Genomic DNA, 23,831 nt, shown 5'->3' on the forward strand with positions numbered 1-23,831 from the left:
TGTCTGCCAAAGTCCCAGAAGAGAGAATGAGCTATAAATTGATCCACATATATGTAAAGTAGTGAAGGGGTTGGTTTTTCGTCATCACTCGTTTCATGCGCTCCATTACTATTTCCTCTCCTGGACCAACCTCCATCTCAGATTAGCGCTTACAAAATACAATTATTTGCTGAATATACCCCCAATCTTTTTTTTCCTTTCTTTTGTTTGGGGTTTAAGGGCGCTCAACTACTGAGGTCATTAGCGCACAGTCACAATTGTTAGAGCACATAGAATCTACTAAAACTCAAAGAGGGGGGGGGGGGGGGGGAGAGACACCAGAAAGTTCTTACAAAGATGCAGATAAAATACGTGAAGGAGTTAGATGTCTTTGGACAAGCCAGTCAAAGTAATGAAACGAAGAACACGAGCAGCTGCTCGAGCGTCATCAGCTAAAATATCCTGTAAAGTAGATGGCAGAGACAGGACAACACGAGATTGACTAAAACAGGGACACAATAAAACATGGCGCACTGTTAATGCATGACCACAAGGGCACTGCGGGGCTGGGTCACCGGAGAGCAGGTAGCGATGGCTAAACCGGCAATGCCCAATCCGCAACCTGGTCAGAAGGACCTCCTCTCGCCGAGATGTTTGGGAGGAGATTGTCCAAGCAGTTGGGAACGGTTTTACTGCCCGGAGCTTGTTTCCTTGAAGTGATGACCAAGTATCCCACCACAAAGACACAAGCCTCTTACAAACAACCCTACTAATGTCAGAGGACGGGACACAATGGGAGGCTGGCCGAGGCAGAAGGACTGCAGCCTTGGCTGCAGCATCAGCAGCCTCATTCCCAGGCACTCCTACATGGCCGGGAACCCACAGAAAGCTGACAGGAGAGCCATCAGCAGCAGAAGAATGGAGGGACTGCTGGATCCGTTGCACCAAGGGATGGACCGGATATGGAGCTCCAAGGCTCTGAAGAGCACTGAGGGAATCAGAACAGAGTACATACGATGAATGGCGGTGGCGGCAGGCATACTGAACGGCCTGATTGGGAGCAAAAAGCTCGGCCGTAAAGCTGGAACACTGGTCGAGGAGCCGGTATTTAAAGGTGCCGGCCCTGACGACAAAGGCACAGCCGACACCATCGTCAGTTTTGGAGCCATCGGTGTAAATAAAGGTGTGACCGGCAAGTCGAGCACGAAGTTCGACAAACCGTGAGCAATACACTGCAGCCGGAGTACCCTCCTTCGGGAGCGAACTGAGGTCGAGATAGTTATGAACCGGAGCCTGGAGCCACGGTGGTGTCGGGCTCTCACCCCCTCTGAAGGTGGTAGGGAGGGCAAAATCCAATTGTCGAAGCAGGCGACGAAAGCAGACTCCAGAGGGCAGCAGGGCAGACACATACAATCCATACTGACGGTCGAGAGAATCGGCGAAGAAGGACTGATAAGAGGGGTGGTCGGGCATTGACAACAGCCGGCGGGCATACCGACAAAGCAGTACGTCGCGCCGGTAGGTCAATGTTAATTCGGCAGCTTCAGCAGAAAGACGTTACGTACGTGTCCTAGCTGTCTACCCGGGGCGGGGAATTACGCGTTACCCCGTCACCGGCTACGCACGAAAATGCGTGGGTCGGCCTTCAGACACGCACAGGGACGAAGAAAGAGAAAAACAAAGAAATGGAAAGGAAAGAAGAGGGGTCTCAAACGCCGCAGAGGAGAAAAGGGTAAAGAGAAGAGGTAAGGAAAAGAGGACAAAGGAAGGATGAAGACATACAAGCAGAGAAGGCGAAGAATGCGTTACATTTACGAGCGTCCGTCTCCAGACGTAGGCACAAACCATACTCCCAGAGGGGGAGAAAGGGAAGGAAAGAGCCAGAGGTGAGGGGTGGGGAAGGGGCGAAGATTGGGGATAGGGAAGAATGCGGAAAAGGAAGGTATGCAGCCCGGAAAGGAAGGAGGGCCACATTAGCTCGGGGTCCCGTGCTCGCTACGCACGTATCCACAAAAGAGTTGTGGTCCCCCTCGGGGGCATCTCGGCAATGGAAACACTGCAGCCATCAGGCAAGGAATGCTGTTAATTATGTCCTCCATGGACATACACAAAGCCAGTGTGAGCATCATCCATGTAGCCGTCGGTGTAAAAAAATTCATTGCCTCTGTACATGTCAAGAATCGAGTAGCAACATAGAGCTGTGGGGTCAACAGAGTCCTTAAGCCCATGTGAAAGGTCAAGGGGAAGCTGCGGCCTAGGTGTACTCCATGGAGGTGTACTTAAATGGAGCTGAAGTATAGATGGTAAAGGCAAGGACTCCAGTTCGGAAAGAAGGTATCAGACATGAACTGCAATTGGAAGCCCTGACCTGGGCCGCCGATGTGGGAGAAGAACCACCGTGGGTGGGAAAAGGAGACAGTTATTTGGATACGCAGGAGAACTACGAATTTGTGCAATGTAACTGGCGAGCAGTTGTGCACGCGTAACCCACACTGGAGGGACTCCAGCCTCCGCAAGGATGCTGGTCACTGTACTCCTAAAAGCTGTCACTAGGCGAAAGCCACAGTGCTGCACTGGGTCAAGCAAACGCAACGATGAGGGCGTCGCCGAACCATAAGCCAGGCTCCCATCAAGGCGGGATTGAATAAGGGCTCTGTAGAGCTGCAGCAGCATAGAGTGATCTGCACCCCAATTGAGGTGCAGCCAGCATTTCCGCTTAAGCTGACGAAGGTGAGCAAGCCAAGTCAATCGGGCATCAAAAACCAGTCCTAAGAATCGATATTTATCCACTACAGTGAGTGGACCGACATTAAGGTAATGTTCTGGTTCTGGATCTGGATGAACGGCACGACGCCGACAGAAGTGCATAACAGACGACTTTGCGACCGAAAACTGGAAACCATGGGCTAGAGCCCTTGACTGCACGTTGTGGATGGCTCCCTGTAGGCGCTGCTCAAAAACACCAGACTTTTTTTTTGTTTGGTTTTAGGGCGCAAAACTGCTATGGTCATTAGCGCCCAGCCTGTGACTTAGGAAACAGTAAAAAAAACCGAAACAAAATCAGCAGCAATGTGAACAAAGTCATAAAATTGGAGAAACTAAAAGCAGAAGGAAGGCTTAAAAATCCACTACAGAAAGGGATTGGTTGTCCCCAAAAAAGCTTCAAATGACTGACGTCATTTCACTAGCACTAATAAACTGGAGAACGCGGTCGGCTGAGCGCGTGTCATCTGCTAAAATCGACGATAGATCAGGCGATAGCTGTAGACGGGCGCGTAACGGATTAAAATAGGGGCATTCAATTAAAAGGTGTCTTACCGTCCACAGCTGAGAGCAGTGGGGACAGAGTGGGGGAGGATCGCCGCTTAAAAGATGTCGATGGCTAAAAAGACAGTGCCCTATCCGGAGACGAGTTAAAATTACCTCCTCCCGACGACGCGTTCGGGAGGAAGAAGTCCAAGCGCAAGGAAGAGCTTTCACTTCCCGCAATTTATTATTGGGAAGTGTTGACCAATGCGCATGCCATAAATGAGCAACTTTGCGACATAAACCGCTCCGTAGATCGGTGAAGGGAAGCGACTGAATAGCTGGCCGAGGAAGAGAGACTGCAGCCTTGGCCGCTATATCGGCCGCCTCATTCCCACAGATACCAGCATGTCCCGGGAGCCAGAGGAACGCCACCGAGACGCCCCCCAGATGGAGCAAGCGCAGACAGTCCTGAATGCGGTGGACCAGAGGGTGCACAGGGTAAAGAGCTTGGAGACTGAGGAGAGAGCTGAGAGAATCTGAGCAGATAACGTACTGTATCCGCCGATGGCGGCGGATGTAGTGGACAGCCTGGAGAACAGCGTAAAGCTCCGCAGTATACACCGAACACTGGTCGGGAAGCCGAAATTGATTTGGGGTGTCGCCAACAATATAGGCACTCCCTACACCTAACGATGTTTTCGAGCCGTCGGTGTAAATAAATGTGGCGTCCGTCATTTGTGCACATAGAGCAGCAAATGCCCGACGATAAACAAGTGTAGGGGTACCATCCTTGGGAAATCGACAAAGGTCACGGAGCAGGCAGATCCGGGGACGGAGCCAAGGCGGTGCTGTACCTCAAGTTGTCAAGAAGGTTTTAGGAAAGCGGAAGGAAAGAGAATGGAGCAGTTGACGGAAGCGGACTCCCGGGGGTAGTAGGGAGGAGGAGCGGCCAGCATACCCTACATCAAAGGAGGCGTCGAAAAAAAGGGCATGGGCTGGATTAGCAGGCATGGAAGACAGATGGCTAGCATAACGACTTAGAAGGACCGCTCGCCGATTGGACAACGGAGGTTCAGCAGTCTCAGCATAAAGGCTTTCCACAGGGCTAGTGTAAAAAGCTCCAGACACTAAACGTAATCCACGGTGGTGGATAGAGTCGAGACGCCGAAGAATAGATGGCCGAGCAGAGGAGTAGACTATGCTTCCATAATCCAATTTCGAGCGCACTAAGGCGCGATAGAGGCGGAGAAGGACCACTCGGTCCGCTGCCCAGGAGGTACCATTCAGGACACGGAGGGTGTTAAGCGATCGCAGACAGCGAGCCGAAAGATAGGAAACGTGGGAGGACCAGCACAGTTTTCTGTCAAACGTAAGACCCAAGAAAACGGAAGGTTGACAGGTCCTAGATGTAAGGAGGGCGGAAGAAACTCCTTACGTCGCCAAAAATTAACACAAACGGTCTTACTGGGAGAGAAACGGAAGCCTGTTTCGATGCTCCAAGAGTGGAGGCGATCGAGACATCCTTGAAGACATCGTTCAAGAAGGCTGGTCCGTTGAGAGCTGTAGTAGATCGCAAAATCATCCACAAAGAGGGAGCCCGAGACATCGGGAAGGAGACAATCCATAATTGGATTTATAGCGATGGCAAACAGTACAACACTCAGCACGGAGCCCTGGGGTACCCCGCTTTCTTGGGAGAAAGTGCGGGAGAGAGTAGTGTTCACCCACACCCTAAATGTGCGCTCTGCCATAATTTCGCGAAGAAAAAGGGGCAGCCGGCCTCGAAAGCCCCAAGAGAACAGTGTGCGGAGGATGCCTGTCCTCCAACAGGTATCGTCGGTCGGTCCAAATTCGATTATAAAGGCGAAGGAGGTAACGCAGACTATGGGTTGATAAATGCAGCAACATTTGGACGTGGATACCATCTGGTCCTGGGGCGGAGGAGCGAGAAGAAGAGAGTGCATGTTGGAGTTCCCGCAAGGAGAAAACAGTATTGTAGCTTTCGCGATTTTGAGAGGAGAAAGCAAGAGGTCGCACTTCCGCTGCACGTTTCTTCGGGAGAAACGCTGGCGGGTAATTGGAAGAGCTCGAAATCTCGGCAAAGTGCTGACCCAACGAGTTAGAAATTGCGACGGGGTCCACTAATGTGTCATGCGCGACAGTGAGCCCAGAGACCGGGGAGAAACTAGGCGCGCCCGAGAACCGTCGAAGCCGACTCCAAACTTCCGAGGAGGGAGTGAAGGTGTTAAATGAGCTAATAAAGAATTTCCAGCTTGCCTTCTTGCTATCGCGGATGACACGACGGCATCGCGCTCGTAGCTGCTTATAGCGGATACAGTTGGCCAAAGTAGGATGGTGGCGGAAAACGCGGAGAGCACGTCGCCGCTCACGTAGTGCATCACGGCATGCCTCGTTCCACCAAGGAACTGGGGGGCGCCGGGGCAATTCGGAGGTGCGTCGTATTGAATGCTCCGCAGCTGTAAGAATAACGTCGGTAATATGTGTCACCTCATCGTCGACGCTGGGAAAGTGACGGTCATCGAATGTCGCTAGAGACGAAAAAAGTGTCCAATCGGCTTGGGCAAACTTCCAGCGTCGCGGGCGTATGTAGGGCAGTTGAGGCTGCAGTCTAAGGACACATGGAAAGTGGTCACTCTAGTGTGCATCATCAAGGGCGAACCATTCGAAGCGGCGAGCTAGCGGAACAGTACTGACCGCAAGGTCCAAATGAGATAAATGTGCTGTGGAAGCAGACAAAAACGTAGGGACCCCAGTGTTTAGGCAAACTAGATCTGCTTGGTGGAAGACGTCTAGCAATAGTGAGCCACGTGGACAAAGCGGGTGGTGGGCATTGACGTCCCCAACCAGCAAATATGGAGGTGGAAGCTGACCAAGAAGATGAAGGAGATCAGCTCGTGCCATTGGTGTGGACGATGGAATGTATACAGTACAAAGAGAGAACGTGTATCCGGAAAGGGAAAGACGGACGGCGACAGCTTGGAAGGAAGTGTTTAAATGGATTGGGTGATAATGGACAGTTTCATGGAGAAGAATCATGAGTCCTCCATGTGCTGGAGTGCCTTCAACAGAGGGGAGATCTTATCGGACGGACTGAAAATGAGGGAGAACAAAGCGGTCATGGGGACGCAGCTTTGTTTCCTGAAGACAGAAGATGACCGGCGAGTAGGATTGTAAGAGGATCGACAATTCATCCCGATTGGCTCGAATACCGCGGATATTCCAGTGGATAATGGACATAGGGTGAACAGAAAATGGAGGAATGTGACCAAGGTCGCTGTCAACTCAACGACTGCTCTGAGCTTGCGACCGACAGCATGGAATGGCAGTCAGCCGAAGGCAGAAGATCCTGATCCATAGGTTGGTCAGGAGCAGCTCCTGCCACCAGCGACCGGCCGGTTGATCGGCCGCCAGCAGTGCGCCTCGGCGACACAGAAGACGGCCGAGGGAGACTTCCGCCAGGTGGTGCTGTAGATGGGACACGCCTTGGCGGAGAAGGAGAGGAACTGGGTTTCTTTGTAGCCTTCTTGGAAGTATGATGTTTAGAGGAAGGAGGAACCGATGGTTGCGAAGTTGCCGTACGTAAAAACTCTTCACGAGTATGCTCTTTTTCCGAAGTCTTGGTGTCTGACTTTTGGGCTCGAGAGTTAGCAGAACTCGACAAAGGGTGAGCCAGAGAGTGGGCAGGCGAAAGTGGTGAGGTTGAACGGGCGATCTTTGCGCTGGCCGATCTGACGACCGTGGCACTAAAGGTAAGGTCGCAAGTCTGCGTGGCCGCCTCCTTTGTTGGCCGAGGAGAAGCAAGGACAGTGCTGTAGTTTCCTTTCTGAGGCACTGTGGGCTGTCGACTGGCGAATAATTTTCGAGCAGCAAAGGTCGACACCTTTTCCTTCACCCTAATTTCCTGGATGAGTTTTTCGTCCTTAAAAACGGGACTATCTCGAGAGGAAGCGGCGTGGTCACCCATACAGTTGATGCAGCGAGGGGATGGAGGTGGACAAGCACCCTCATGGGCATCCCTGCCACACGTAACACATTTGGCCGGATTGGAACAGGACTGGCTCGTGTGATTGAACCGCTGGCACCGATAGCAACGCGTAGGGTTCGGGACGTAAGGGCGAACGGAAATTCTCATAGCCGGCTTTGATTTTCGATGGTAGTTGAACTTTGTCAAATGTCAAGAAGACAGTGCGGGTTGGAATGATGGTCGTGTCAACCCTTTTCATAACCCTATGAACAGCCGTTACGCCCTGGTCAGACAGGTAGTGCTGAATTTCTTCGTCAGACAGTCCATCGAGGGAGCGTGTATAAACGACTCCACGCGAGGAATTTAAGGTACGGTGCGGTTCCACCCGGACAGGGAAGGTGTGTAGTAGTGACGTACGCAGCAATTTTTGTGCCTGGAGGGCACTGACTGTTTCTAACAACAGGGTGCCATTCCGTAATCTGGAACAAGACTTTACAGGACCTGCAATTTCGTCGACACCTTTCTGAATAATGAAAGGGTTGACCGTGGAGAAGTCGTGACCTTCGTCAGACCGAGAAACAACAAGGAACTGTGGCAACGATGGAAGAACTGACTGGTTGAGACTCAGTGAACTTACGTTTGTGAGCAGACATAGTGGAAGGTGAGGAAACCATTGCGGAAGAATCCCCCATGATTACCGGCGTCTCCGATGGCGCGCTCCTCCCTTGTGGGGGCCCTCTCTGAGGGCACTCCCGCCTTAGGTGATTGTTCACACCTCAGGTCACACCTCCCGACAAACGGACGGAGGGACCAATCGGCACTTTCGGAAGGTATCAGCTCGGGTAATCACCCCTCCCTGGGCCTGGCCGTTACCAGGGGGTACGTACGTGTCCTACCTGTCTACCCGGGGCGGGGAATTACGCGTTACCCCGTCACCGGCTACGCATGGAAGTGCGTGGGGTGGCCTTCAGACACGCACAGGGAGGAAGAAAGAGAAAGGGAAAGGAAAGAAGAGGGGTCTCAAACGCCGCAGCGGAGAAGGTAGAGAGAAGAGGTAAGGAAAAGAGAAGGACAAAGGAAGGATGAAGACTTACAAGCAAGGAAGGAAGGCGAAGAATGTAGTATATGTACAAGCGTCCGTCTCCGGACGTAGGCACAAACCATAACCCCAGAGGAAGGGAAAGAAAGAGCCAGAGGTGAAGGGAAGGGGGGGGGGGGTGGCGAAGATGGGCGATGGGGAAGGAAGCGGAAAGGGAAGGTATGCAGCCCGGAAAGGAAGGAAGGCCACATCAGCTCGGGGTCCCGTGCTCGCTACGCACGTATCCACAGAAGAGTTTTGGATCCCCTGGGGGGACACCAGACCTGGTGGAACAGCATGAAATGCAGAAGTTGTCTGCATACAGAGAATGAGACAAACAGCCCTACAGCTGCTGCTAGACCATTAATAACCACTAAAAATAGAGACTCAATACAGAGCCCTACACTACCCCATTCTCCTGGGTATGGGGGGGGCGCAACTATGGGAGGCAGCAACTATGGGAGGCAGCAACTATGGGAGGCAGCAACTATGGGAGGCAGCAACTATGGGAGGCAGCAACTATGGGAGGCAGCAACTATGGGAGGCAGCAACTATGGGAGGCAGCAACTATGGGAGGCAGCAACTATGGGAGGCAGCAACTATGGGAGGCAGCAACTATGGGAGGCAGCAACTATGGGAGGCAGCAACTATGGGAGGCAGCAACTATGGGAGGCAGCAACTATGGGAGGCAGCAACTATGGGAGGCAGCAACTTTGAAGTATGGAGCGACCGGAAGTTTTGGATAAAAATCGGGAGGGGGCCCAGAGACCCCACTCATACAATCTGGCAAGGATATGTCGCTAGGTCGTGCCGTATGCTCTTCATAAATCAAAAAAGACGGCAACCGGGTGTTGACGTCTGCAAACGGCTGTTCGGATGGCAGAATTGAGGGACAAGATGATCAGTGGTAGAGCAGGGCTTGCTGAAGCCACTCTGACATGGAGTCAATAGGCCACAAGACTCCAGGACCCAACCCAAGACACCGAACGTTCCAGCAGCTTACGAACAATGGTGAGGCTGATGGGCCGACAGCTGTCCACATCAAGCGGCTATTTACCGGGTTTGAGCACCAGAATGATGGTGCTATCACGCCTTTGCGTTGGAAAGACGCCATCGCACCAGATGTGGTTGAAGATATGTCTGTCAGATAAGTTACGTTTAATCATCTGACTGGATCATATCTGGTCCAGGAGCTGTGTCGGACCATTGTACAATGGCACTGAGGAACTCCCACTCTGTAAATGGAGTGATAAGATTCACTATGGCGTGTAGTAAACAACAGGACTTTCCATTCGCCATTTGAGGGTGCGAAAGGCTGGGGGGTAATTCTCCGATGCAGAGACTCTAGCATAGCGCTCAGCGAAGTCACGGTAATCGCATTTGCGTCGGTACATAGCACGCCATTTATGTTAACTCTAGGAACACCTGTTGGGTCTGGTACCCGAAAAAATTTTGATCTTTGCCCAGAGTTGGAAAGGTGACGTATGGCACTAAATGGTCGATACGTATCTTTCCCAACGCAACAGCTTCCGTCGTCTGATAAGTTGGCGAACGTGGGCACGTAGCCATTTAAAGGCTATGAGGTTGAAGTGCTCCAAGGAAGGTTACCACTTATGCTGCTGTAGAGCTCGCCGACGCTCCTTAATTGCTTAAGCGACTAAAGGCGACCACGAAGGTGTCGTCTTTCGCCAGGGGCACCCTAAACAGCGAGGTATCATGTTTTCTGCCGCAGAAAGTATTGTTCTAGTCACCTGCTCAACCATCACATCGATATTCCCGTGTGGGGGGGATTCTACGATGACACCAGAGATGAACGTTTCAGTGTCTTGTTTAAAGCCCATCTGGGCAGGCGTCCATGGGGCTGACGCCAGGGCAGTGACAATATGATGGGGAAGTGGTCACTACCACGGAGGTCATCATGTGCTCTTCAGTGGATAGATGGGAGAAGTCCTGGGCTGGAAATTGATAAATCCATGGCCGAGTAACTACCATGGCGCCACACTGAGATGTGTGGGGCACATGCATTTAAGAGGCAGAGGTCGAACTGAGAACGTATAGTTTCGACATCTCTGCCTTGGCCAGTAAGCACAGTGACACCCACGAGGGGTTATGGGCATTAAAACCAGCCAAAAGTAGGAAAGATTAAGGGAACCCATCAATCAGTGCAGCTAACACATTCAGGGGTACTGCACCATCTGAAAGAAGATTTACATTGCAGACAGTTCCTGCATCATTCTGACAGCCACAACTTCAAGAGGGGCATTAAGGGACACAGTGTCACTACAGACTAAGTATGGGACGTAAACGCAAACTCGATCTGACACTATTCTAGTCTCCACAGTACCTGTAATATCCGTTATAGCCGTGGACGGCAGGGGTCTGCATTGCCGGGAACCAGGTTTCATGGAGGGCAATGCAGATAGCAGGTGTAAAGTTTAACAGTTACTGTAGCTCAGCCAGGCGGTGGAAAAAACCGCCGCAATTCCACTGGAGGATGACATTGTGAGACTGCGAAGGCCTGGGACATTCAATGAGGCAGTTTAGCCTCAGGGTCACCTGCTACCACAGATTTATTGCCTGAGAAGTCTATATCCATTGTGTCTGAGGGTCTGGCGAGATCTAGGCCATCAGTGGATGCCACAATATCCACCTCATCCACTGATGTAGAGCTTGTAGGTAGCGGTGGTGTGGGTGGCACCGCAATTCCCAATGTGAGCTGTATTTTGACACATAACAGTTTTGCAGGTGTTTGAAAACGTACTGAAAATACTGAGTGCATTCAAGTGAGATCTGGGTTGTTTCACAACTTGTGTAAAATACTTGACACTTGCTTAGAAATGCAGGATGAAGTGTATTAGGCATTTAGAGCACATTGATGAACATTCAAGTAGAATACAAACTTCTCTTGTACTTAGGATGTTGAGCATCGCGTTAAACATTAAAAAATCTTAAATGCTTGTGAACCGCAAAGCAGCTACGGTCAGTCGTGACCATTGAACGGCACGAATGAAAACATTCACTCAGTATTAATCTTTGCTTAGCACATTCAAGCAACCATCTGATTTAACACTTTTAACTGCTATTTTTATCTGATGAACATCGTTCCTTCAGTTGGCAGAATTGTTTAACAACTTCAGGAAGCCATCTTTGACTACACACGCTCTTTTGAGATAGTTTTTGGAAGTAGTATTAGGAAGAATTATTCTACCACATGGAATTTATTTTTATGGCGCAAAAACTAGGGTCATACGCGTGGAGAAACGGAGTTCCAGAACTAAAAAATGGCCTTCGCCGTATTGCTACGACGGATAAAAAGACGCGGCCGACAGCCTGCGAGTCGTTCGCTAAATCGGCCGATAACTCAGACGGCAAACAAACGGGAAGGAAAGGGGGTAAAAAATAGCATTCCGTCAGCAAATGGACAGTTAAAAGTTGCGCGCAATGTGCACAAAGTGGTGGGGGAGCGCCGCTTAAATGGCGATGGCTATAAAGGCAGTGCCCAAAACGCAACCCAGTTAAAATTACGTCGCTGCGGGAAGGCCGAGAGGAAGTCGTCCAAGCCGCTGGGAGAGGCTTAATAAGGTGGAGCCTGTTCCTGTGAAGGGAATACCAGTGGCGATGCCAAAGTGACACCACCTGCTGACAGAGGGCAACACAGAGCGGGCTGAGGTACGAGGACTGCAGCCTCGGCCTTGTTTCCTGTCAGACTGACGTGACCAGGGACCCACATGAACATCGCAGTGTCTCCATCAAGAGTGAGGTAGTGAGTTCTCCCGGACCCGTTGCACTAAGGGATGGACGGTGTACAGCGCAGAGGTTTTTAGGGGTTCAGAGTGAGCAGATGACAACTGAAAAGCCTCTGTCACCGGCTGTACTCCGTGGCCTGATGCAAGCCCAAGAGCTCTGCTGTAAATATTGAGCAGTGTGCCGGAAGCAGATAGAGAAAATCGGCGCCAATCAGGAAGGCACACCAAACACCACTGTGAGCCCGAGAGCCATCATCGGTGTACTCAAAGGTGCAGTCGCGGAGTTCCATGCGAAGGTCGTGAAACTCGAGGCAATAGAGCGTGGCTGGAGTGGTGTCCTTAGGATACGAATGAAGGCCAAGGTCAACACGGGCCGCCGCACAAAGCCAATGTGGTGAAGGGTTCACACCCACCGGGAAGGTTGCAGAGGGGGGAGGCGGCGCGAAGTTTTGCTGTTTTGCTGTCGGAGCAAGAGCTGAAAGCGAACTCCTGGCTCCTTTCTTTGGTACAGGGGTTTAGCAAGAATATCGAAATACAGCAAGAAATGTTCGCTTTAACATATTTAACTGTCAACCACACTTCCAGGTTGCCCCATTTATTTGGCCACGAACGACACCTCTGCAATGTCCTGAGTAAGCGGCAAGTGTCAGTCGAGGTCGGAACAGTGTTGTGTGGAATTTTAAGTGCGTTATGCCAGAGGTAACAACTGGAAAGTTTAACTGGTGGTGTCGTATGGTGGCTGTCTCCGTAACCAAGATAGCCATAGTGTTTGGTGTTTCAAGAGGCAATAGAAGATTCATACCACTTACAGCGAAAGCGGAGGAACACCATCCGCTAAATTACGACGCGGACGGGACATTCGGACACTGAACAGTATTGTGACGAAAACTAACAGCGTAGCACCTGTTCACGTCACTGCAGAACAATGTCGCACCGGCGAACAGTCAGCATCAAAATACGAATGGAACTCCGTGAACAAGGAGCTGAAGGGCGAGCTGGAATCTAAGACCACTCATCACTTTATGCAAATGCCCCTAACATGAAACTCTGGCACTGAAGCCATGAAACCTGGGCAATGGGAGACAGTCATTTGATGGACAATCTTGTTGCACGTTGTTTCCAACTTATGGTCCAGTTTACGTCGCAACAGTGAAATATGGCGGGGTTCAGTGATGTTCGCAGCCGTGACGCGGTAACGAGTGTTATGGACGAAGTATCACTTCCATTCCATGTGTCTAGGTTTCCAGAGAGCTTACTACATCGTTTCTCACAACATTTCTCAGAAAATTGTCTGCCGAGTACCAATTTAGTTGCGCGACTAAATTCGTCATACACTGTAACAAAGGTCACAGTTCGTAGTAAGCGCCGGAAAATCTGAGTAGGAAGTGATATCTCGCGTTCCTGCAGTTATTGTTGTAGGTCCTCTCTTCCTTGTCTACATAAACGATTTAGGAGAAACTGAGCAGCCTTCTTTGCAGACGATGGTGCCATTTATCGTCTAGTAAACTCGTCAGATCAAAACCAGTTACCAAATAATTTAGCCAAGTTATCTATATGATGCGTAAAGAGGCAACAGACCCTAAATAATGTGGAGTCTTGAGTCATCCAAGGCGTACAAAAAAAAAAAATCCGGTAAATTTCAGTTACGCGATAGATCACACAAAACTCGAGGCTGTGAATTATAAATACGTATCACAATGAAGGCAAATTGGAACAACCAAAGTCGATGTTTGGTAAACTAATCAAATACTGCGATTTATTGGCAGAACACCTAGAAGATGCAGCAGGTCTAATAAAGACAACCTACGCTACCCTTGTCCGTCCTCTGCTACTGTGTCTTACAGTATAGGACCCTTACCAGGTAGGACTTATGGAGGAAGTCGAAAAATTTAAGGGTTGGCACCGTTCCCAATTATCACTAATTAGGGGACAGTCAGACATGATACCCGAATTGAGGCGGCAGTCGAAGTCTCTTTGAAGACTAATCGCCGACTTAAGTGTCAGGGATGAAATGTTGACACCCGGTCCTTGAGCACATACAATCTCCGACCCAGCCGGGAATGGAACCTAGACTCCCCGCATGGCAGTGAGCCGCACCAACCACTCCGCTAAGGTGGCTAATAGAACTGACGCTGTGACGTCACTAAACAGAGGCCGTGACCACCGACAAAGAGTCCTGAGCGCACGTCTGTAACGTCAGAACTGTAACGTTGGTGGCTAGCAATAAATAAAAGTCCTTTGGTCAAATTTTTGACACTGTAGTAGGAAAGTGTTTGGCAAAGCTCTCTGATAAAATCTAGAGCGAGTGCCATTATCATGTCGCTTAGGTCGCTTAAGAGCATTTAATCTTCAGAGTAGAGTGTTTGGTACCTGAGTACCACTACACTGATCATTGCAAAGTCTGAAGAATAAGAAATTCTTCATAACACAAAGTACGCTGACTACAAGAACCATTGGACTCTTACAAATAAATAGCTGCGACAATAAATTGCATTCCAAGTTGCTGCCCTGTGGGTGGTATAAGGCTTCCATACAAAAGGATGTAGAACGAGATGTGAACAGCCAATCGTGTTCGACCTGCACTTAAGTGCAAAGTGTATTTACTTGTACTGTAAATAACCTAATTTAACGTTCATAAATTCCTCATTAGATATATGTATTCTTTTGTTTCTGGAATACATAAAATAATGATACACAGGGATTCAAGTACTATATTGCCAGCTGGAATAGCATTTGCCTGTTGCTGAAAGTCTTCCCCACGAGACGATCCTCAGCAGAAATAGCATTCATGATTTAAACAATCAAACACGGGACTAATTACGTATTTTTGCATGATGCTTTGCTAGATTTCTTCTCTATCAAGTACAAATAGTTACCTATATAACTTGTGTGATGTTTTGGAAGTGCGACAAAATCTGATTGCAGTAAAGCATAAAACTGCAGGGCAACATGCAGAACAGACATACAAAAACCACGAAATACCTACGTTAGTGTTTCGTTTTGACGGTAGGTTCTCGAAAAGCGTCATATTAATAATGAAGAAATACTTAACTAGTGCAGTGGTTTATTATTTGAATCATGAATAACAATTGCTGGCTTTCCAGAGACGTCGATTACGATGCACGAAATAAATGGCATTTCTTGAATGAGTTGTGTATGAGAATATTGGGGGTGGGGGGTGGCACTCGTCAAGTTAAATAGAAACCATTTATTTCCCTATTATCAATGTCCTTGCATTGTAGCTCACGAAGCTGATTCTTGTGAACATTTCGAGCTGCTGCCTCCCTATGTTGTTTCACCCACTATCGTTTCCATTTCTTTTCGAGCAGTGCACTCGCCACCAACATATGCTGTTTACTCTTTGGCATCCATTATCGAACACTTATAAAAATTTTACGATCGTGTAATAGATCCAGGGAAATAGGTTGATCGAAGAAGCTTTCATTCTTCGACAAAGCACGCGTCTGTGTCGGCCGAAAATTAACACATTGCTGACATCTCACGGACGTGCGCTTGGGCCTGTATGTATCGGTGGCCACGCCAGAGGCAGTCGCAGGCTTGCTTCCACAGAACTGGCCTCCACGCAGGGGCAGCGTAGACTACACGGCAGCACACGCAGCAGCCTAGCGGGAAGGCGAAGCAGCGGCCTCGAGATCCACCTGCGGGCGTACGCTGGACACGCTGGCGTATTTCAGCAGCCCGTGACCGTACAACCGGCAGAGGGGCACAGTAAAACTAACTAGTTTTAGCCGGCGCACAACCTCCGTAAGACTGCAGCCGCCACCTCCGGCAGTTCGCGCCGCCGCACCTGTCTCTTCCGGAGCGACGAACTTAGCCAGCTCCAACTGCTGCTGCGCTGCGCCGCCCCCCGCCCCCCTCCCCCCAAGTACACGTACGTGTAATCACAACGTTCCCTTAAAGCCTTACGCCATTGTCAGTGGACAACAGCCGACGATAGTGTGAAGTGGTGAAGAAGCCAGTGAATCAGGTTTTCAGCCTGTCCCTGTTATTTGAGCTGTGTACCGAGAAAGAACGCAATGAGGGATTTGGTAACAATTTTAGTGAACGGAGAAGAAACAACTGTAGTTACGTGATAACACGCAATTCTGTTTGAAATGGTTCAAATGGCTCTAAGCACTATGGGACTTAACATCTGAGGTCATCAGTCCCCTAGACTTACAACTACTGAAACCTAACTAACCTAAGGACATAACACACATCCATGCCCCAGGCAGGATTCGAACCTGCGACTGTAGCAGCAGCGCGGTTCCGACTGAAGCGCCTAGAACCGCTCGGCCACAACGGCCGGCAATTCTGTTTGAGACAGACTTTGAAGATCAGTTGAATCCAGTGGACAGCGTCTTGGAAAGTCCATTAGTATCAACAAAACACAAGGGCAATGAAATTTTGTCTAAATAAGGTGAAAAAATTAGAATGCCATATGAAGTCTGTGTGTCACTGATTGCAAAGTAGTTGACAGTGCTTTGAGTAGGGAAGGATATAAACTGGAATAACAAGAAAATTTCTTAAAATAAATCTTAACATCTAATATAAATTCGTAGAAGTCCGTTGAAAGAGTCGTTCGGAGGCAAACCTCAACGATAGAAATACTATTATCTTTTGTAATGTGGTGCCATGGAAGAATACTGAAAGATAGATAGGAAGCTTAATGGAGTCAACAAAATTCGATCGTTTCAAAACTTACTCAACTTAGTCCACAAAGTTTTCTCTGCAGCTGCTGAGGAAATAGCTATGGCACAAGCAGCACATTCATGGCCCGCATGTGGAAGGATCCGGGAACTGTCGATTTCGTAATGGGGGTAGTGAGAGATGGGAGGCAGCTTAGGAGGCCAAGGCTTCATTATAGGCGGCTTTGAATGCATGTGGATTGCAGTAGATTCAGAGATACCGGGAGGCTTGCACTGTGTAGGGAAGGATGGTTATCTGAAGACCGAAACTGTGCGTAAGTTTCGATAAATTTCAGCACCATTCTCCGTTTTTACTCACATCCGACGGTCTTTACGCTACAGAAATTCGATGGCCATTTACATAGTCCTAAATTCACCCAAGTGAACTGTGCAATCTATTGCAAATTTTCCCACGTCGCACTGGAAGAATACCCAACTGATTGCCGAAGACATGAAAAACGCTCTAACATACTTCAGCTGAACGCAGTCCTCGTCCAAGAAGTCAGTTTTCGGTACATTCTCATAGTAAGATTGTTCATTGAGGACAAGAAACGTTAATGGTGAGGGAAGTGGATGAGGTTACAATTTAAGTCCATATATCTTCCATTTGGATTAGCCAGGACGCAAGGTAACAGCTATTGCTCGTCAAGTCTTGTTAGTCTGTGCCTCCGTAGCCACAGTGTAAATTGAGTCAATAGCGTCTTAACAAGTTACATCTTCTCCATTACGTGAACGGACATTTTCTCTTAACGATTCTTTGTTGCTAATACCTAACATTGTAAGAAGAGGAATTAAATAAGCTCTGGTTGGCCGATGCATATCAAACCATGGCGGCTGCCTTTATTTCATCGAAAGTGTTGCACCAACGTATTAAGGACGTACTGGAGGAGATGGTCGCTGTTTCATCACATAACTGCAGTCATGCTATTTACACATGAGAAGTGACAGGTGACATCTAAAAAGAGGGAATTTGGAATATGGGAAAATTTAGCAGAGTGGACGAGTTATCTTTTGCAAGTGCATGCAACTGCTTCGTTTCCACTGAAAGCATTTCAGTTTTCGATGAGTGCAAATGTCAGTGGTCTTGCAACAGGAAATATTCCACACATTACGACGTGCAGAATAGACAGTTTGCGTCAATATTTGATACTTAAGGCTGACTAACCTGACCTTACAGGCAAAAGCGCTATCTTTGCCCACCGTGTTTATGGAGACTAACTGCGACATTGTTTTTGGTGTCACCAATGGAAGTATCTAAACTTCTGTCATTGACATCCATTGGCTCTATTACCATCAAGAGTGACAGCTCGAAAAGAAAGTTATTTTTAACCTATTTCTGAGTCATAACAGCAAATATTATGGAACTGCCACGAAAGCTGACATCAGAAGGACGGAATATAGGGCTAAAAGAAGACGTGACGTTTAAAAGCAGATATAATGGGAGTGAGGTGGTTCGAGAAGCGTGGCCTGAACGGCAAGACGAGCGTCAGAGTGGGACTCGGCCTTTGACCGACGGATGGTGGGCTTCTCAGCTTAATGCAGCTAACTGTTCGTGTGACATGTCTGCTTCATTTTATTACGTATCAAAAGCACTGCGCTGACAATAAATACGGGAATCGTGTGAAAAACTTGCGAAAAATTGAGAAAAGTATATCAAGATAGTTCCGTCAATTTTTATGTAGGTTCTGGAGGACAATGAAGCTCAAACTGCCATCCACACCTTTTGATACTACTGTCGTTACTTAAGGTGACTTATGATCAGTATGGGGCTATGTAACGGACGGAGGGTATGCGCTACCTGCGTCACGGCGGCCGGGTCCCTGCCTTCACGAGACGGCCCTGGCAGATCTCGGGCATCGCGAGACTGCTGCTCCTCAGCGGCTGCTGTCGCCTCCATCACACGACCGGGCTGTCCTTCCATTGCTGCTGGCCTCACACGGTTGTCTGTTGCGAAACAGTAAGCAGGCAGGTCAGCGTGTGGGGTCGTATTAAGTCATCTGATTTTGATACACGAGGCTCGAGGTCAGATGGCGGAAAAGGAGACGGACTGGGAGAGGTGGGGCAGGAAATGGACAGAGTGCAGGAGGAGATGGTCAGAGGGAAGAGCAAATTACAAAGTACACCTAAATTACAAAGTACACCTAAATTACAAAGTACACCTAAATTACAAAGTACACCTAAATTACAAAGTACACCTAAATTACAAAGTACACCTAAATTACAAAGTACACCTAAATTACAAAGTACACCTAAATTACAAAGTACACCTAAATTACAAAGTACACCTAAATTACAAAGTACACCTAAATTACAAAGTACACCTAAATTACAAAGTACACCTAAATTACAAAGTACACCTAAATTACAAAGTACACCTAAATTACAAAGTACACCTAAATTACAAAGTACACCTAAATTACAAAGTACACCTAAATTACAAAGTACACCTAAATTACAAAGTACACCTAAATTACAAAGTACACCTAAATTACAAAGTACACCTAAATTACAAAGTACACCTAAATTACAAAGTACACCTAAATTACAAAGTACACCTAAATTACAAAGTACACCTAAATTACAAAGTACACCTAAATTACAAAGCACACCTAAATTACAAAGCACACCTAAATTACAAAGCACACCTAAATTACAAAGCACACCTAAATTACAAAGCACACCTAAATTACAAAGCACACCTAAATTACAAAGCACACCTAAATTACAAAGCACACCTAAATTACAAAGCACACCTAAATTACAAAGCACACCTAAATTACAAAGTACACCTAAATTACAAAGTACACCTAAATTACAAAGTACACCTAAATTACAAAGTACACCTAAATTACAAAGTACACCTAAATTACAAAGTACACCTAACCCCTATACGTTTTTAACAAATATCAAGAGTTGCTGGGTTGACAAGTCAACGCATAAGACAGTAAAATGAATTATAGAAAATACAGCTGCTAGGACATTTTCCGTTGGAATAATGTACTTTTGTTTGTACGAAGCACCATTACCAACACGATTCATTGTAACTCACTGTCACACAACTTTACGCATATTTTTTTTAACACAGCATTGAGGTAGTACTCACTACAGAGTTTCTTGCGCGACTTTCATGTTTACATTCCACCGAATTTAGTACAAGATATATGACGGCGTACTTCTGCTATAGCAGGCAATTTCATGACACCGCACACAAGTCCCAGTTTGATTCCTTGTTTACATGCGTACACAGCAAACTGCTGAAGTACAGTGCAGAGCAGAGGGTACTTGTCACTGCACCAGTTACCGTAGCTGCTCCCTGTCCGTCACGCATGGGGCGTGGGAATAATGTAGAAAAGGCTCTGTGTGCGCCGAAATTAGTCTAACCTTGTCCTCGAGGCCTCTACTGGAATCTTCGCAAGAGGGCTGTGCTATATTCCTAGATACATCACGAATATGGTTCCTACAAGTAGGTTTCCTCCTGATTGAGTAGCTTCAAGCGTTTGCCACACCAGTTCTTTCAGCATCTCTGTGACTCCCACGAGAGAAAGTTGTGGCCGTGTGAGTTCTGTGGTCCCTGTTAGTCCTATTCCATACCGGAATGACACTTTAGCAATATTCTGCTATGAGTCGCAATAGTTTTGTGATCAGCTTCTGTTGTAAACTGATCGCATGTCCCTAGTGTTATGCCAAAAAGTGTCACCTGCTTTACTCACGACCCTATGTGATTGTTCCATTTTATATCTACACGAACTGTTACTGCTACGTGTTTGCACGAGTCCAACAACTCAAACTGCGATCAGAGATTTGTACGATGACAGTGCTGCGGAGTGCGAAGGTTTACATTTCTGAATATTAAAAGCAAGCTGCTAATCTTTGCCATTTTAAAATTTCAACATCCGACTGAATATTTGTGCAGGTTTTTTCAGACATTGATCCATCGTAGATAACTACATCAGCTACTAGGAGTCTAAGTGCTATGAGCGCTTGTTCAGTGCAAGAGATTTCACATTAGCGAAGATACACATCGCTCTTAAGGTACCGGTACGCATTTTAGAAGCCGTATTTACTAGACTTTTTTCTAATGATCGTTCCAGCCACATCCCTGAACGGCGAACATGCCTCCTGGGAAAGCCTGTATACATTGGCGTAATGCTGACAGGACACGTCTTGCCTGTTTGGGAAGCTCTCTTGCATTATGAGAAAGCTGCCGTTACTTCCCAGTAACTCCATCGCAGCAGTCACACAACCGACTATTTACTGTTCTACATCTATTTGCAGTTAGAAAACCCTAACGCTCCAGTATGAGACTACACGAAATATTAGAACTGACGCTAGTATCTACGGCTCATCAATTTTCGCACGATGACAGGAAGTAAGTAAGCCAAGGGGGGATTATGGTCAAGGTTTAACGTATGGTCGACATCTGAAAAGGTGTGTGTGTGTGTGTGTGTGTGTGTGTGTGTGTGTGTGTGTGTGTGTGTGTGTGTGTGTGGAGGGGGGGCAGCGGCAGCGGTTCGACGGTGTCCACTCAGGCATTCGCTTTAATTTAGGAAGACCAATTGGATGGCTAGAAAGACATGTAGCACAGCCACCTGGAATGTGAGGTTAGCTCCGACTGACTAGCGCTTTTGGCACCTCTTCGCAAAACTTTACGGCTGGTTGATTAAAATAACGAGCTACCTCCAAACGGCAAAAGACGACGTATTGTTTATCGCTCGCAATGAAATTTCGTCTTGTTGACCGTATCTACGGTCTCGCTACTGCAAGGAAGGACATTGCTGTCGATTGCACAAAGATTTTAGAAATTTGTTTCACGGTAACAAGACGGAAGCGAACCACCATTTCGCATCATTTGGCACACTATCTGCTATGAGGCTTACCGAAGAACAACGTTTCGATGGTGACTGGTTCGTGTTCCGAACGGCCTAGTTAAATTGCTCTTTAAAGGTTTACGGAAACGTATAATCTGAGATCTTAACTATTTCGCCCAAATTTAAATTTCGGGGTGTCCTGATAACTTTCCGATTACACAAGTTTATGTATATAAATGAATGTACGTGTTCCAGCAAGTTTCAAACATTTATGTACTTACAGTGGCCTCGTAGCTTCAGACAAATGCAAACATGGAGGACAAATCTTACAGGAATAAATGCTTAACTATGAATGAACCGCACTTTTCAAAGGAACTGAAAATGTAATGGACGTGATAAATGACGTAGGAATAAAGACAAAAAGCATGAATTACAATGAAAAGGGAAGGCGCAGACGATGCGTCTGCTAAAGCTGTACCAAGTATTAAGATTAGTAGAACTAAGGAGGTAGTCTATTGTCTTCCCATTCTAAGTTAAATAAGACCAGCCCAACCCAGAACGCTACTAATTCAGAGAACCGGCATTTGAACCTGGCTGCAGAACAATCCTACTGTCTCCAATGTTCATTTCCCTTAAGAAACACTAAACTAAATTACGGCTTGTATGGACTCATGCAGGTAGTCTTTTCCCTCTATTTGCGCCTGGAACAGGAAGGGAAATGACTAGTAACGGTACAACGTACCCTCTGCAACGCACCGTTTGGTGGTTTGTGGGGTATGTACGTAGATGTGGGTTAGATGGTTGATTTGGGGGAAGGGACCCAACAGCGAGGTTATCGGTCCCATCGTGTTTGGAAGGATGGGGAAGGAAGTCATCCGTGCCGTTGCAAAGGAACCATTCCGGCATTTGCCTGAAGCGATTCAGGGAACTGACGGAAACCTAAATCAGGATGGCCGGACGGAGGTTTGAACCGTCGTCCTCTACATCTACGTCCATACTCCGCAATCCACCAGACGGTGTGTGGCGGAGGGTACCCTGAGTACCTCTATCGGTTCTCCCTTCTATTTCAGTCTCGTATTGTTCGTGGAAAAAAGAATTGTCGGTATGCATCTGTGTGGGCTCTAATCTCTGATTTTATCCTCATGGTCTCCTCGCAAGATATACGTACGAGGGAGCAATATACTGCTTGACTCTTCGGTGAAGGTATGTTCTCGAAACTTTAACAAAAGCCCGTACCGAGCTACTAAGAGTCTCTCCTGCAGAGTCTTCCACTGGAGTTTATCTATCATCTCCGTAACGCTTTCGCAATTACTAAATGATCCTGTAACGAAGCGCGCTGCTCTCCGTTGGATCTTCTCTATCTCTTTTATCAACCCTATCTGGTACGGATCCCACACTGCTCAGCAGTATTCAAGAAGTGGGCGAACAAGCGTACTGTAACCTACTTCCTTTGTTTTCGGATTGCATTTCCTTAGAATTCTTCCAATGAATCTCAGTCTGGCATCTGCTTTACCGACTATCAACTTTATATGATCATTCCATTTTAAATCACTCCTAATGCGTACTCTCACATAATTTATGGAATTAACTGCTTCCAGTTGCTGACCTATTTTGTAGCTAAATGACAAGGGAACTATATGTATTCGCAGCACATTACACTTGTCTACATGGAGATTCAATTGCCATTCCCTGCACCATGCGTCAATTCGCTGCAGATCCTCCTGCATTTCAGTACAAGTTTCCATTGTTACAACCTCTCGATACACCACATCATCTGCAAAAAGCTTCAGTGAACTTCCGATGTCATCCACCAGGTCATTTATGTATATTGTGAATAGCAACGGTCCTATGACACCCTTGCGGCACACCTGAAATCACTCTTACTTCGGAAGACTTCTCTCCATTGAGAATGACATGCTGCGTTCTGTTATCTAGGAACTCTTCAATCCAATCACACAATTGGTCTGATAGTCCATATGCTCTTACTTTGTTCATTAAACGACTGTGGGGAACTGTATCGAACGCCTTGCGGAAGTCAAGAAACAAGGCATCTACCTGTGAACCCGTGTCTATGGCCCTCTGAGTCTCGTGGACAAATAGCGCGAGCTAGGTTTCACACGACCGTCTTTTTCGAAACCCATGCTGATTCCTACAGAGTAGATTTCTAGTCTCCAGGAAAGTCATACTCTAACATAATACGTGTTCCAAAATTCTACAACTGATCGACGTTAGAGATATAGGTCTAGTTCTGCACATCTGTTCTACCTCCCCTCTTGAAAACGGGGATGACCTGTGCCC

The 23,831-nt window shown here is 47.6% G+C and overlaps 1 protein-coding gene across 1 annotated transcript in view; it reads right to left on the reverse strand.

Moving 5' to 3' along the window:
• Positions 1-18,646, reverse strand: part of LOC126195786 (fibrous sheath CABYR-binding protein-like) — a 151,025-nt gene extending 132,379 nt beyond the window's left edge. Inside the window, exon 1 of the mRNA XM_049934420.1 lies at positions 18,524-18,646. Within this exon, the coding sequence (XP_049790377.1) occupies positions 18,524-18,646 (123 nt within the window). The remainder of the gene's footprint in view (positions 1-18,523) is intronic.
• Between the last annotated feature and the right edge of the window lie 5,185 nt (positions 18,647-23,831).

Source organism: Schistocerca nitens, chromosome 7, assembly GCF_023898315.1.
Source record: "Schistocerca nitens isolate TAMUIC-IGC-003100 chromosome 7, iqSchNite1.1, whole genome shotgun sequence".
Lineage (NCBI taxonomy): Eukaryota > Metazoa > Arthropoda > Insecta > Orthoptera > Acrididae > Schistocerca > Schistocerca nitens.